The sequence below is a fragment of the Gadus morhua genome, chromosome 3, assembly GCF_902167405.1.
Source record: "Gadus morhua chromosome 3, gadMor3.0, whole genome shotgun sequence".
Taxonomy (NCBI): Eukaryota; Metazoa; Chordata; class Actinopteri; order Gadiformes; family Gadidae; genus Gadus; species Gadus morhua.
Window position 1 is genome coordinate 11,870,174 of NC_044050.1, and position 14,441 is coordinate 11,884,614.

Genomic DNA, 14,441 nt, shown 5'->3' on the forward strand with positions numbered 1-14,441 from the left:
TTATACGCACATGATTATATGAAATTGTTGTAGTGTTCTGAGGCTCTGATTGATTTCCCTGTAGAGATGGGCATAATTGTATTTTTATTTCCTGTTTGTGTTCATCAGTCCATCAATACATAGCACTTCGAGTCAGTAGGTGACCATGTCTTAAGCTGAGTCACTGCACCCAGCAACAAGACATGTTTTAAAATGTTCTCTTCAGGTTAGCATCACTTGTTGCCAGCGGAGATCTGGGTAAATGATTTGCTTTTAAGTACACGTACAGTGCACCAACAGAGTTACAACTAGCGACTCAAAGATGGTTTGAGTCGGTAGCCTGACATGCCTTAATGGAGCCGACCTAGGATGAAATGAAACGACGACGTGCGCTGGTTTTAAGATGAGTTGCTCTCCCCACAGGCAGGAGCGAGACGAGGAGACCAACTTCAACCTCTACTACTTCTCTGACTTTGAGCGGCACAACGCAGAGATCGCTGCCTTCCACCTGGACAGGTAGCGATGAGGGGGCGAGGGGTATGGTGTTAACTGGCAGCTGGCCCCAGTTGGCTAGCAAGTAGAACAGCACAGTAGATCTCCTTTTCTCACTGTTTATAATGAGGTGGGATCTGCAAAGCACAATATGGCAGACGGCATGAAACTGTTGTTTCGATCAGAGTTCATTTTATTAAATTGGGAAGAGTCTGAGGACGCCTGCACGGTACATAATCTAATGGAAAAGTATAAAATATAGATGTGTTTTTACATTTCTTATTATTGTGACCTAATTCAAATCAAGAAGTCGTCTGGCACTAAAACAATAATGTCTCAAGACTCTCTCGCCATTATTTCCTCCGACTGTTTTCTCATCGTTCCCCCCGGTTCCTACTGAAGGATTCTTGGGTACCGGCGGATCCCCCCAGTGGTGGGCCGGCTGGTGGACGTCGTCAAGGACATCAAAGACGTCACAACAGACCACAAACTGGCCCGCACCTTCTTCTCCTCTCCTGGTACTGGTACCCCCCCCCCCCCCCCCCCCCCTCCCCCCTCATCTTGGTGTCCTATAACACACAGATCGATAACGTGCTCTGTGTGTGTTGTTCATGGCCCGCCATCTTGTTTCTGCTCATAAAGAACCACAGCCTCGGGGAACAACTGATTTATGGTTATTATTTGAGTTTATTATTTCCGTTATTCTAATTTCCTCTCAACTCCTCTCATTATCTCCTCTCCCCTCATATCTTCCCCATTCAATTTCTTTCCTTTCCTATAACCCTCCGTCTCATTTTCCCTCGTCTCCAATCCTCTCTCATCTCCTCTATTCCCCTAACTGTCCGCTTTTCCTCAATCGCCTTTCCCCTCACCTCTCCTCTCCTCCCCTGTCCTGTCCTCCTTTCTCGTCCCCTCTCCTGTGTGGCTGTGTATCTTCGGTGCCCCCTAGTGGGCAACACTTGTTTCTACGGCCAGTGCTCGTACTACTGCTCAACGGAGCACGCCGTGTGTGGTCGCCCCACGGCCCTGGAGGGCTCCGTGGCATTAATGCTGCCCGACCTCTCGCTGGCCATCCGGAGGACCTGGAGGTCTCCGTGGAGACGGTCGTACAGCCGTAGCAAGCTGGCAAAGTGTGTTTATTGCTTTTTTCAACAGTGCCCTTAAGTAGCCTATAATATGTCATTATAATATGAAAAAGGGAAAGTGACAAGTAAAGTTAATGTCACAAGTTGTTTTGATTCCAGATGGGAAACAGAGCCAGACTATTGTTCCACGGTGAAAAAGACCGCGCCGTACGACAAGGGTACGAGGCTGGTGGACGTCGTAGACCTGGCCATACTGGACTTCCTGATGAGTAGGTTTACAATCAATTCCATTCATGAATGTTCAAAGAAACTACGGTGGTATAAAGGACAGCTGCCCTACTTTGACAGCGTGCATTTTTTCTTATTTATCTGGCCTTCTATAAATACAGACTAATATAGGCCATGACACATTAATCATCGTAGGGGAGAGCCGGGTCGATTGAAACACGGGACGATTGAAACACAGCGATTTACTCGAAAACCACGCAAGGCTTTCACGTCAAAATTCGTCACTACGTTCAGCAAGCAAGACTGACCAACCCCGGGAAATTTCATGTAATGACGTCACGCCGTTCAGATGTTATCCCGCGAACCTGTTTTCGAGAGCTGTAAGTAAAATCCTTCCTGCGGTAGTTTTTTTGTAATAAATAGTTGTATTTTTTTGTTTCATGCCATAATAATATCACTATACAACAGATGAATTAGTATTTAAACCTGTGATAAAGTGTGCAATGTCACAGTTTTGAAGTTTAGAGGTAAAAAAGGTTTAAGTGTCAGTAGTCGCTGGCGGGACGATTGAAACACCTGTTTCAAACGTCCCGCACATACCATGCGTAATTACGCGAACATTGAACGATCATTACCTGTATAAATCACAGAATTAATCAATGTTTTGCAATGAATAATTATTGCTTTGAATTAATAACATATTTTGAATGAACAAAACGTGTTTATCACATGCATCAACAGATTATTACCGAGTGAAAAATGCCGCGCTTGAGAAGGAGAACCACCTCCCGTGGGCAGGTTCCTGCATGGGTGTATTCCAGGGCCTGCAGCGAGGTCAATTCTGGGAGCTCAGTGAGGCAGGCAGCGTTGGCCAACAACATTAACCATGTGACGTTGTCACGCTACCTCAAGCGGAGGGCAGAAGAGGGCAGTGAAGCGGCTAGGTCCCCTGGCTATAACCCACACAATAGGGTTTTTAACGCAGCGCAGGAGGGAAAGGTCAGGGACTACCTGAAGAGGGCAGCAGCCATTTATTTTGGGCTCACCCCTAATGAGGTCAGTGTTGTGAAAAGGGCTACATAAGTTGTAGGACAGGCACACAAGTATGCTATGCACATGCTTTAATTAATAAATATGATTTAATAAATATGAACAAATAACATAAACATAAACATCAACTTTTTATGACCCCTTCAGGTCAGAAAATTTGCCTTTGAGCTGGCAGTCCACTTCAGCTGCCCATTCCCTGCATCCTGGTCGAGGAAGAGCATGGCGGGGAAGGACTGGTTCACCTCCTTCATGGAGCGCAGTGGCAGCCTCTCCCTTCGGCGTCCAGAGGCCACTAGCCAACAGCGATTGTCCAGCTTCAACCAAACAAATGTAAACTTGTTCCACCAAAATTTAAAGACGGTGCTGGAACGGCACCAGTTCCAGGCCAAGGACATTTGGAACATTGATGAAACCGGTATTTAATATGAACTTTATTAACAAAAAACACAACTATATACACACAACTATATATATATACACAACTATACTCACACAACTATTTACAGGGGTCACCACTGTCCAGGTGCCAGACCGTGTCGTCGCCCAGATGGGGCAGAAGCAGGTCGGGTCAGTGACCTCAGCGGAGAGGGGGACCCTGGTCACAGTTGCCCTGGCAGGCAATGCGCAGGGCGACCTTGTTCCGCCATTCTTCATCTTCCCCCGTAAGCGGTTCAAAGACCACTTCCTGAGGGGTGGACCCGTTGGCTGTGCAGGCAGCGGCAACCCAACTGGCTGGATGAAGGAGCCAGACTTCCTCCTGTACCTGGCCCACTTCACCAGGCACACCCGTGTGTCCAAGGAGTCGAAGCTGCTCCTCCTGCTGGACAATCACCCGTCCCACCTGTCAATTGCAGCAATTGATTACTGCAGAGCTAATGGCATAGTGCTGCTGTCATTCCCTCCCCACTGCACCCACAGGTTGCAGCCAATGGACATTAGTGTCTTCGGCCCCCTAAAGGGGTACGTAAACAGTGCGGCGGACAGGTGGATGAGGAGCCACCCAGGGATCAACATCTCCATTTATGATGTGCCCTCCATCGTTGCTGAAGCCTTACCAAAGGCTGCGACAGTGAACAACATCACCTCCGGGTTCTCAAGTCCAGGGATCTGGCCTTTTAACCCCTCTGCGTTTGAGGAAAAGGACTTCGCCGGAGCCTATTCCACAGACCGTCCTCCTCCCCAGGCTTCGGGTGACGAGGTCAGCGCTTCTCCAGGTGCCACTTCAGGTAGGAACACTTCATCAGAAGCAACAGAGGATTAAACAGAGTTCATAATAGATAAGTAAATAGTCCCATAAGTCCAAGTTCATAAAAAAAGTCCATAGGGTAGTGAACGGCAGAGAAGCTGCTAGACCACCAGGCCACAACTCTCACATCAGGGTATTTAACCAGGATCAGGAGGGTGAGTTTATAAACATTTATTTAAAAGTGTGTATTTTTTTAAATGTGTCCTTTGGCAGGCATGGATGTACCTGATCGAGCTGCCGGGCCTGACGAAGCTGTCCGGCCTGAGGGAGAGGCCGTTGAGTTCAGCCCGGACATCGTCCGGCCTTACCCTAAGGCCGGACCTAGAAAGATCACAAAGAGAAGAGGGAGAAAGAGGCAAGTGGAGTTACTCTTGCATCTCATATCTTGTCTGGACTTCCTTTGTCTACAGTCATGTAGACCTACCACATTTAAAGTAATTCAATTATCATTAAAACGTCCAATTTAACGTTTTCAGGACAACTGCTATACTTACGGACACCCCGGTGAGGGCTGCTTTAGAGGCGGAAAAGCAGGGAACTGGGAAGCAGCGTCGTCCCGCTAAGCAGCCTCCCTCCTCTCGGGCTCCCAAGAAGAGGCTGTTCTCGCCCGCTCCTGATGCCGGAGTTGCCACCTCAGCTGCTCCTCCCACCATCACCTGGCCCGCTGATGGAGTCAGCCCCACCTTAGGCCTAGTTTGTCCTGTTCCGGAGGCAGCAGAGTTCACCACCATTGCTGCCTCCACTTCTCCAATTTATTTAGGCCTATCCAGCGAGGACGTCAGCTGCCTCGTGTGCTCCGAGCTCTTCAGCGCCTCGATGCCTGGGGAAGAGTGGGTCCAGTGTGTCTTTTGTTATAAGTGGTCGCATGAGGCTTGCACCGACGGGAGTGCACACTACCTGTGTCACCTGTGTGACAAAGAATAAAAATATTCAGCCTACTATACTGTCCATGTGTCTGCACTAGTTTGCAGTGGAAATACTGTAAATGTAGGCCTACAGCACAATTCAGTTAACATTCTAGACTGATTAACTAACTAACTATTAGGCCTGGGTTAGGCTATGAGTGGGAGCTGGGCTATTAAATATTTCGCTGGGTAGGCCTACTTTTCGTCCATGATTGTAACGCATCCAAAATAACAACGGCTACATTAAATTATGACAATAATAATTGAATTTAGTGGACATGCACACTTAAAAACTGCTGGGTATAAGCTATAGGCTAGCCTTCTACACCCTTGCTCTTGGTCATGACACATGGCATGCCGATTTATCTTTTTCTCCAGCCATTACCATCAATCAGCTAGAGTGCAATCTTAATCAAAGTTCTGCTTGTTATATGATTTCAACATAATGTTCATGTCAATGTGCAGACTATTACACAATATTTATCAGATAAAATAAGTTTAGCCACTTACCTGTCCACAGAGACTCCGGATGCTTCTGTGCGCCAGGCTGTGCGTGTCGAAAAGAAATTAACCCTGTGCGGCGCTTGGATAAATTTCCGCTGTAACAGGTCTCGTGATATCCTGTTGACCTGGTCGTTTTTGTTTAAAATAAATAAAAGGATGTTCAACTGGGTATCCTTAAACATGACTTAGGACAGGGAAATAAGTAAATTTAATGCAAATGTAGTCGTCCAAAAGAAGAAAGGTGAGTTTTAATCGAAATGTGCATCTTGATAATTACGCACGGGCCAAAAATATATTTTGACCTATTTATATGATGCGGAATTATGTGAGATTTTAGCAATGACGAGTAAACTAGTATGTTGTCTAGTATGTTGCATAAAAACAAGAGTAAGGGCAATAGATTATTTTTAAAATATGCTGTTTCAATCGTCCCGCATGTGTGTTTCAAACGTCCCTACTAGGCGGGGCGTTTGAAACAAATGTCAACTTACGTTCAAAGTTAAAAAGCAGCTCGATCGTCCAACATATGTATTAAATTTCACTTGTAACTAAGAGAACACACCTGTGAGTTGTTGATCACATGTTAAAATTATTTGTATACGTAACGTCATCTTTGAAAAAGACGTTTAACTGAAAAGTGTTTCAATCGACCCGGCTCTCCCCTATGGATTACATGTAAATGTACTGAAATGCGTTAAACATATCGTAGTGACTAGCGAGTCACTAGAAGTATGGTTAATGTCTTATTATGAATAATAACATGTTTTTTCAAACGAGGCCGATCTAGCCCTCAAAAACGCACGCGCGCAGGAACACACACGCGTGAGCTGTGATTTAACGACACAAATCAAGGTTATCGTTTTGTTACTCGTTGTCAAAAACCTTCATTCGCACGAACTGGCCATACGAAGCTGAAGACAGACCTCAGAGGAAGGCGACGGTGAACTTGACGGAGTGCTGCCATGGAAACCAGCCAGAGCTGCGGTTGTGTTGACGCTGCAGAGGCAGGTAACAAAGTTTCCTTCTGCACTTTAGGACTTTGCTTTGCTTTTCACTATTTCACTTGAGCGTTTTTCGATCCTTTCTTTTGACATAGCTAGACTGCAAAAGCGTTAATTTGTGTGATGATATTGGTCTATCGAAAAAATAGATTATAAATCAATTTATTATTCTTTCATTGTTTTCAGTAGGCTGTTTGTTTGCAAGACCGCAGCAAACAGCTAGGTAGAGTTGGCTTATGTGTTGTACTTTTCATTTAACCCTTTTCCAAATATGAAGGTATCAATGTAAAAATTAAGCTTTTCAGAGTTAACTTGAAGAACAGGATTCCTTTGAATAAGGTTTTTTTTACCTGGTGACGTCCTTCACTGATTTTAAACGACGTCACCGTAGTTTGGAACCGGCCACTGTTGTAGTCGTTGTAATCCGATAATATTCTGGATTGAATTACTGAGTATTTTATAGTTTAATTTATAATCAGTATTGTATTATAGTGATTGTGATATTAAAGTAATATGTGACTAAGAACTGCCTAGTAACATGTACTGGTGCATGAATGGTTTGAAAGTATTTATAGTAGGATGTACACCTCGGTTAACTGTATAGCATGAATCCTTCTATTTCTACTGTTTCTGTCTAACATATACAATTTGTGCCTATCCTTCCCTTCTACAATCGATTTAGTCTATCTTCACAGTTAGTTTAGTGTAGTGCAGAAAAAAACCCAAATGTGATATCAACCGGCCTAAAGTGGACCTTAAATGACCAGCACCATGCTGGCTGGCCCACACGAGGAAAAACCCCCGTATGGACCCCCCGGCCAGAGTCCCCCCGACATCACCCAGCTCCGGCCCAGATCCAAGGTCAAGAGCCGTGTCCCCAAGGTGGACGTGGTCCGCGGACCTCCCCTGACCCTACCGCCCCTGACACCACGCGGAAGAGGGCGATGCCCGCCCGCCTTCGGGTTTGAGTCTCTGATTGGTCTATCAACAGTTCTGGCACGTCGTCCTCCCAGTACAGTGCTGTCATTGGTGGAGCTGCCCGGCCTCATAGCCCAGTATGGACCAGGGATTGCCATCGGGGACTCCCTGTGGACGGAAGGCCCCCATATGGTGGCTACGGCGCTGGGTGCTGACATCCCCATCGCGGTGGTCCCGCCAGTCCACAGATCACCAGACCCATGGTAGTGCCTTATTTACATTGACATGCCATCTACTTTGAGTCACTTTGCAGATGTTAATTTCCAAAGCAACGTACAGGTGAGGTTGAGAACAGTCAAATCATTGACGCAAAATTGGACAGACTACCAAATATTCCAATTGCTGCATGACGTAGTTTATTAATACAACTGGATAATCGTCAGTCATAAGGGCACAAGGTTTTGAATTATGTGATTGACTGTCTATTAAAAAGAGGCCGGACTCGATTCAAACTGTCACAGTCAATACTCGATTAGAAATCAAAAGGAAAATATATTCCAGATGGATAAAGATCTTTTGAAGCTTTAAATGTGAGTTCATTTTCACTGCTGAAAACAAAGTAATGATCATGGGTAGATAGTTCGACAGATTCCCTTTTCTCAGCCAGTATAATGTCTTGGTGGTGATGTTCTCCCACAGCCTTGGTAGTACAGTTTCATCTACCGGGTTCTGCCCCCGGTGGAATATTCCAACGAGTTGTAATTGAAATGATTATCGCCCCTCTACCCCATCCAAGTCTCCCAGATCCTAATGAGGCCAGGGATGCGCCCGCTGTTGCTGGGGGAGGCACCACTGGCGTGAAGGACGCAAAGGGGAGCAGAGCTCCTCTCACAGGCACACAGGTGGTGGAGGCGCTGGCTAAGAAGAGGAGGCGCCAGGGAGGAGCACTTGAGTTTTATTACCTGAAGGAGAGCTGCCGTGATGAGTACCGGTACTGACATGATCACTAATCATTCCTCTACTAATGGCACTCATCTAGTCCCTCAGATCCCTCGAACCATGTGCCAAGCAAGATTTCAGTCATGCTGACTTACTAAATTAGATTGTGGGGACGATCGTTCCTCTCATGCTGTCATTGGTTTGTCTAATTATGAGTCTGGTATAATATCCTCATTATGCATCGAAACAAATTGCGCTTACTCAGAAAACTCGGAAAACGAACACTCGGGGTTCCAATCTGTTCCTGTAGAGGTACTCGACAGCCTTCGTGCATCCACTTCTCAGAATAGGAAAGAAGCATCTTCTGACTGAGCCAAGGCTCAGCTATTGACCAGGGACCATCCGGTGATGCTCATTATTATTCAGTCTGTATCAGGGACTTTACTGCATTTGAACCAATTCTCCTTAGCAGTGTTCCTTCGTGATCGCATCATAATTGATCTGGAGCTACTTCTTCTCCAATGCCAGCTTCACCTGCACTCTGTACCCTGACCTCCCCCCAGGCCCTACGACCTGGAGTCGGTGCATCCCAGCAGGGCTGGACCCCACCACTACGTGTTCTCGTCCAGCGCCGTGCTCCAGGTGACCCAGAGGGGCCCCGAGGCCCTGGTCTCCCTGGAGGACTGGCGCCGGGAGGCCCAGCTGTGGGGGGCCCTCAGAACCATCCCCTTCTTCAGGGACTATGTGCTGCGCCAAGCCTTCAACTGGTGACCCACTGCGACCACACACATGTATTGAGTTACATATACACACGCATGTATTGAGTAACATATTATACTCCTGCATGTATTGAGTTACCTGTACATATTATACGCCCGCATGTATTGATTTACATATCACACATCCACATGTATTGAGTTACTTATTATACGCCCACATGTATTATGTTACATATCACACACCCACATGTATTTAGTTACATTTCATACACATGCATCTATTGAGTTACATATCATACACAAGTATGTATTGAGTTACATATCATACACACGCATGTGTTATGAATCTAATGCAGTCATTTTCTGAGATATCGTACATGAGCATTTCTTTTGCTTCACACACAAATGCCTGCCTTTCCCCTCATCATCCAAATCTGTATGCATTTATTATACACATGCATGCATTAAGTGTATTACATGTGCATGCATTACTTATGATTTCCATTATGTGGCATAAAGATTTGGCGTAAACACTTCATATCTTACACATGCACCCAAATCCCTGTCTCAGCGGCAGGCAGTGATTGACAGGCAGGGGTGTGTGTGACTGACAAGCAGCGGTTTGTGAGTGACAGGCAGGGGAGCGTGAGTGACAGTCAGTTTTAACTTGTGGACACTGACAAGTTGTTATTCCTTTTGTCTTTGTCCCAGGTGGCGAGAAAATGTCAGTCGCATGGTTTTCCAGCGTAAATGTGACACTCTGCAGGACCTGCTGCTCATCGCCGCGCCTCAGTTCAGACACGCTCTAGTCCTCCTCGCTGGGTGAACATCTTCATTTCTTGTTAAATCATCCTCATTGCAGAACAGATGTCTGCCCTGGGGTGTGCTGAATGTTGGGCTGTCTATGGAGGAATGCTTTTATCTACCCCCTTTGCAATATCTATTTTTAAATAAATGATATGTAATGAAAGTAAGTAAGCAAGCAAATAGCTCACCAGTTGTAGGCTTTAAAAGTTGCATTGTGCCATCAATTCAAAATGTTTGCTTGGCTTTATGCTTGAATAGAGACCCACACTCATTTATCCTTATTAGGGCTCCCTTTATGCACACCGAGGCGGGAAGCAGTCGGAGAGAACTTAATGTCTCCAACGGGGTGTGCAATAATAATATCAACCCTACTGCAGTGTGAACGAGGAGCTGGCTGAGCTCCGCTGGCTGCCGTGCTCGAGCACGAGGAGCTACACGTTGCAGGAGTACCAAGATGCGCTGGCCCTCAACAACAATCAGAGCGTGAGGACGCTGGAGACGCTGCAGCAGAGACGCTCCACCATCATTGCGGCGGTAACAGAAACACGGCGGAACTGGCACAGCATCAGGCTCGTAATGGAGACTGGGAAATTGTAATATTTTCACTCGTGACCCTTTGTAGCTGCTCTTGTAGCTTTTATAGCAGGGCACTGGCATGTCGGTAGTTTTTATGAGGGGATGTGGGGAATGGAGGAGATTTGTAACCATGGCAACGCTGGATCCAGGGCCTTGAAGCCATGCTGTAGATGTGGAAGATGCTGCTGATGTTTGATGATGCTGATGTTGGATGATGATGTGGATGATATCGTGAGTCACTGATCATTTCTTGTACACTAGTACATACGTACGTGCAAACGTGTGTGCCTGTTTTTCCCCTGCTGTCCTGTTTGTTCTCCAGACAGATGTTTTTTAATTTTCCTGTTTTTATTCCTCTATTTTAGTGTGCTGTTGTATTGTACTCTAACTTAAGTAGTTTACGAGTTTTAAAGATCGTTTGTGCTTGCCAATGTCAAATGACAAAATGTGAACTCTGAATATTTTTCCTCGAATGTGGATGACTCCGGAGGAATTGTATGCCTCTTTAACTTGGGATATGTACAGTGGGTACGCTGGGGCATCTTGCCTCCCTATTGAGTGAAGCCCAAGGTTTCCTGCATGGTATTGTCAGCCGCTCACCTCCCTTGCTCTCTCCCCAGCTGCATCAGGAGTGCTACCAGGCCCTCCAGGATCTACAGCTGCGTGTCCATGGTACCGCCAACGAGCCCACGGCACGCCACCAACCCCGGCACCTGCACCTCGCTCAGCGCCGAGGCCTGGAGGCGGAGCTTGAGCGGGCGGGGCACACGTCTCAGACGCTTGGTCGCGTGGTGTCCCTGGCCAATCAGATGACGGTACAGGGACTGTGCTCGCTCAGACAGCGAGAGGTCACCTCCTTCCTCAGAAGTGTCATCAAGGTGGGGGGAGGGGCGTGTTGTGTGTGATGGTTGAGGGCTTTTTGGTTGGAGAGTTTGGTATCATGTTCATGTTGTAATTGCTCCCCGCATCCTCTCCCACAATTGTGGTGTGATCACTGTGTGCCACTGGCTGAAAAGAGAACTAGAAGGATGAAAAAAAAAGAAGGGGAAAATATGCATTTCATAGAACTGCTACACCCTTATTCAGCAATAAAGGTTCATGTAAATCTATTCATGAAGTTCTTTCTAATAGTTCTGCTGTCTTTTATCAGCGGGGGGAGGCCAAACAGGGCTGTCTTTTCCGAGCCCGGCTGGTGTTCGGCCCACAGGGGATGCTGGCCGTGGAACCCGCCCTGCCCCTCTTCCAGGACGTGGTGCAAAAGGCCCTACTGGGACTCTCAAATACAATCCTCAAGGTAACAGACTCGCCCTCTCACCAAAGTCCAGGGTCACTGGGACTGGGGGAAAACCCCAGATTAACGATGATGATTTGGCTGAACAATGATCAATCGTCTCTTGAATGAAAGTAGAATGCAGTTGGCAGGTTTTGACAGCAATACGGAAATGGTTTCAGCAGATTGGATTATTAGAGCTGGGAGTTAGTCATCCACCTTCCACAACTCAGCAGGTGTCTTCCTTTCCTCTGGCAGGTGTGTGATAGCTGTGGTCTCTTCCTGGAGATCACAGACTCTACTCCTTCTGAGAAACAGGACCTCCGCCTGGCTCCTGAAGGTATTTCTCTTCATATTGATGACTCATAGCCCTTGTTTTAAACATAAGTGTTCACCTGAACACTCTTGAGACATTTTAATGCAATACTCCAAGACCAATCCATTTACGTCCACTGACCATAATATGTGTTATACGTTGTTTTTCTTTTCTTGTGTGCATCCCATTTTTATCTTTTTTTTTGTGTCATCCCCAGTTTTCAAGAGCCAGTATGAAGACATAAATCATGAGGAGAGATCCAGAGAGAACACACCAAGAAAGGAGAGATCAAGAGAGGGGAGATCAAGAGAGGGGAGATCCAGAGAGGGGAGATCAAGAGAGGAGAGACCCAGAGAGGGGAGATCCAGAGAGGGGAGATCCAGAGAGGCGACACCAAGAGAGGGGCGAACCTTTGACTGGACATCCAGAGAGGGGCTAGCTTCCAGTGCGTTCTTCCCCTGGCAGAGCCCTTTAGCAGTGCATGGTCGCAGGCTGAGAGTCTGCTGCCTTCCCCTGTCAAGAAGATGTGTGGAGTTGCAGCTGGGTACCAGCGAAGTCTCAAAGGAGGTGCAAAGTCAATGTACCGGGATCATGCAGGCAAGGGTGGTCCCTTTTTTCTGTGATGATTCCGGAGATTAATTAATGTATCAGGGCATTTTGTTCGGGATTTCTTTGCGATCCTTGACATGACGGGCGTCGTCATGGTTACTGATGGAATGTTGCCGGTAGTGAGTCAGTCTGCCTGCTGCTGAAGAATCCTTTAATACCGCAAGAGGATTCAGGCTTTATTATTTATTATTTACATAAACCATTATTGTTCTCAAAGTGATTCATGGGATACCATTTATTTTAAGAATAAATGGTATTATGAACATGTTTTTTTTTAGAAAAGCACACAGGAATGCACTAAAACAATTGCTTTAGGTTACAGATGCATAGATAAGAAAAGATAAGATAAGCAATACGATAAGATTAAAGAGCAAATCTCGATGGGACATCAGCGATACAATGAACAGATGCTAATGCCTGCCACTATGATATACTGTATGAATCAACAGCACATTGAGTACAAGTTCAGTACTTGATTAAAACCACTCTGTAAACCACCAGTGATTTCAACCTCTACCAAGCTATGGAAATGTGAATTGGCAATTGAGATGATGGTCTTAGAAGGGCAAAAATAATAGATTCTCATAGATCAGTAGGCATACCTGTATCCTTTAAAGGACATGATGGATCCTGAGTTGCGGTCTTTGGTCATGTGACAGGAAGCCCAGGCAGAGGTTCAGCGGCTCTGCAGCGAGTATGCTTGGCTGACGGACATGCGTTCCTTCACCAACCAATGGGGATCAAGCTCCTCTCTGGAGGCCTTGAAGGGCGGGGCCGTCTCGGCCTACGAGGAGCTGGTCGGAGAGATGCGGCGCTGGAGTGACCGGGTCCGTTGCGCGCCTCGGTCCTTCCCCACCGCCCACCGGCTGTTTGATGTCGACGTCAGCGTCATCCTCGAGGAGCAGGGTGGGTACACATTCCCAAACGTGCATCATTCACAGATAAATTACGTCTTGTCTCATCTCATGTGACGCCATTGAGATTGGTGAATTCCCAGAATGCACCTGTCACCTCCTTAATGAGCCATCACACTTGAGCGTGTTACTGTGTGGGATTTGTCTGTATCGTTGGAAACTATGAGCTTTCTTTTTTATGAGATCTGTGCGGCTCAGCTGATAGAGAATAGCATTAACGCTGCCGGGGTTGGGTTCCCTGTGTAGTACAACCGGTACATTATGGTTAGGACACTGCCATGGTTAGGGGTTCGATTCCCTGGGTAGGTCAACGTTTCCCCCTCGCCTCCTCCATCCAGGGATGCAGCTGGGTGTGATGGAGGAAGAGGTTCTCTCCCAGCTGGTGGAGGACCTGAGGTTGAACTCTGAGCAGCTGGTGTCCCGGCTCAGGAGCACCATCTCTGGACTCATGGAGGACCCTCGTGACCTGCGCTGCCTCACACTATATGCAACCATGGTAAGCATGTTCCAAACTTTAACTTTGATGTCAAGGTTTATTACAATTGAATCACCAAACACCACACACACAAACTCATATTTTCAGGATTCTAGTCAGATTTGAAGGAAACCTCCTTAAAAACAGAAACAAGAATGCCAGTGAAGTTTCTATTGAATACAAAATCTAAACCAAACAATATATATATGATGTAACAGCTCTATGCCACTATATTTCTTATTTTATTTTTGTTTAAATATGAATATAGTTTTCACGACAATTATATGTCTGCCGGCTTTGCACCTATTGCTCACCTAGCTGTTCCTGCAATACTAGCTTCTTGTGTTTTCCTTATCCCCTCGGGGTCGGGGGGTTCTTTAGCCCTTGAGATGGGTCATTAGGCCTTAG

General features: G+C 46.4%; 3 protein-coding genes across 7 annotated transcripts in view; all 3 read left to right on the forward strand.

The window, feature by feature from the left end:
• Nucleotides 1-14,441, forward strand: part of LOC115540447 (extracellular serine/threonine protein kinase FAM20C) — a 42,928-nt gene that overhangs the window by 4,570 nt on the left and 23,917 nt on the right. For all 4 annotated transcript variants that reach the window (XM_030351743.1, XM_030351742.1, XM_030351744.1 and 1 more), the window contains exons 5-8: nucleotides 403-495; nucleotides 874-989; nucleotides 1,421-1,601; nucleotides 1,716-1,825. In XM_030351743.1, the coding sequence (XP_030207603.1) occupies nucleotides 403-495; nucleotides 874-989; nucleotides 1,421-1,601; nucleotides 1,716-1,825 (500 nt within the window). The remainder of the gene's footprint in view (nucleotides 1-402; nucleotides 496-873; nucleotides 990-1,420; nucleotides 1,602-1,715; nucleotides 1,826-14,441) is intronic.
• LOC115540450 (uncharacterized) lies at nucleotides 3,023-5,021 on the forward strand. Its single transcript, XM_030351746.1, has 4 exons — nucleotides 3,023-3,249; nucleotides 3,341-4,060; nucleotides 4,294-4,435; nucleotides 4,557-5,021. Exons 1-4 carry the CDS (start codon nucleotides 3,054-3,056, stop codon nucleotides 5,002-5,004), a joined length of 1,506 nt encoding a protein of 501 aa, XP_030207606.1. The 5' UTR covers nucleotides 3,023-3,053; the 3' UTR covers nucleotides 5,005-5,021.
• Nucleotides 6,159-14,441, forward strand: part of dnhd1 (dynein heavy chain domain 1) — a 30,813-nt gene continuing 22,530 nt past the window's right edge. The window contains exons 1-12 of one of the 2 annotated variants that reach the window (XM_030351740.1): nucleotides 6,159-6,497; nucleotides 7,173-7,671; nucleotides 8,205-8,399; nucleotides 8,911-9,114; nucleotides 9,778-9,888; nucleotides 10,251-10,407; nucleotides 11,070-11,327; nucleotides 11,600-11,743; nucleotides 11,978-12,059; nucleotides 12,253-12,632; nucleotides 13,304-13,550; nucleotides 13,897-14,054. In XM_030351740.1, the coding sequence (XP_030207600.1) occupies nucleotides 7,250-7,671; nucleotides 8,205-8,399; nucleotides 8,911-9,114; nucleotides 9,778-9,888; nucleotides 10,251-10,407; nucleotides 11,070-11,327; nucleotides 11,600-11,743; nucleotides 11,978-12,059; nucleotides 12,253-12,632; nucleotides 13,304-13,550; nucleotides 13,897-14,054 (2,358 nt within the window). In that variant the 5' untranslated portion in view covers nucleotides 6,159-6,497; nucleotides 7,173-7,249. Of the gene's footprint in view, nucleotides 7,672-8,204; nucleotides 8,400-8,910; nucleotides 9,115-9,777; nucleotides 9,889-10,250; nucleotides 10,408-11,069; nucleotides 11,328-11,599; nucleotides 11,744-11,977; nucleotides 12,060-12,252; nucleotides 12,633-13,303; nucleotides 13,551-13,896; nucleotides 14,055-14,441 lie in introns of both variants that reach the window. The other variant, XM_030351741.1, reaches the window with a different exon arrangement.

Bases quoted from the DNA above. Each gene is read 5' to 3' on its own strand.
- LOC115540450 (XM_030351746.1), top strand. From the start codon at position 3,054: ATGGCGGGGAAGGACTGGTTCACCTCCTTCATGGAGCGCAGTGGCAGC. The intron at 3,250-3,340 runs GTATTTAATATG...AACTATTTACAG, and splicing joins TTGGAACATTGATGAAACCG to GGGTCACCACTGTCCAGGTG. The intron at 4,061-4,293 runs GTAGGAACACTT...GTCCTTTGGCAG, and splicing joins TTCTCCAGGTGCCACTTCAG to GCATGGATGTACCTGATCGA.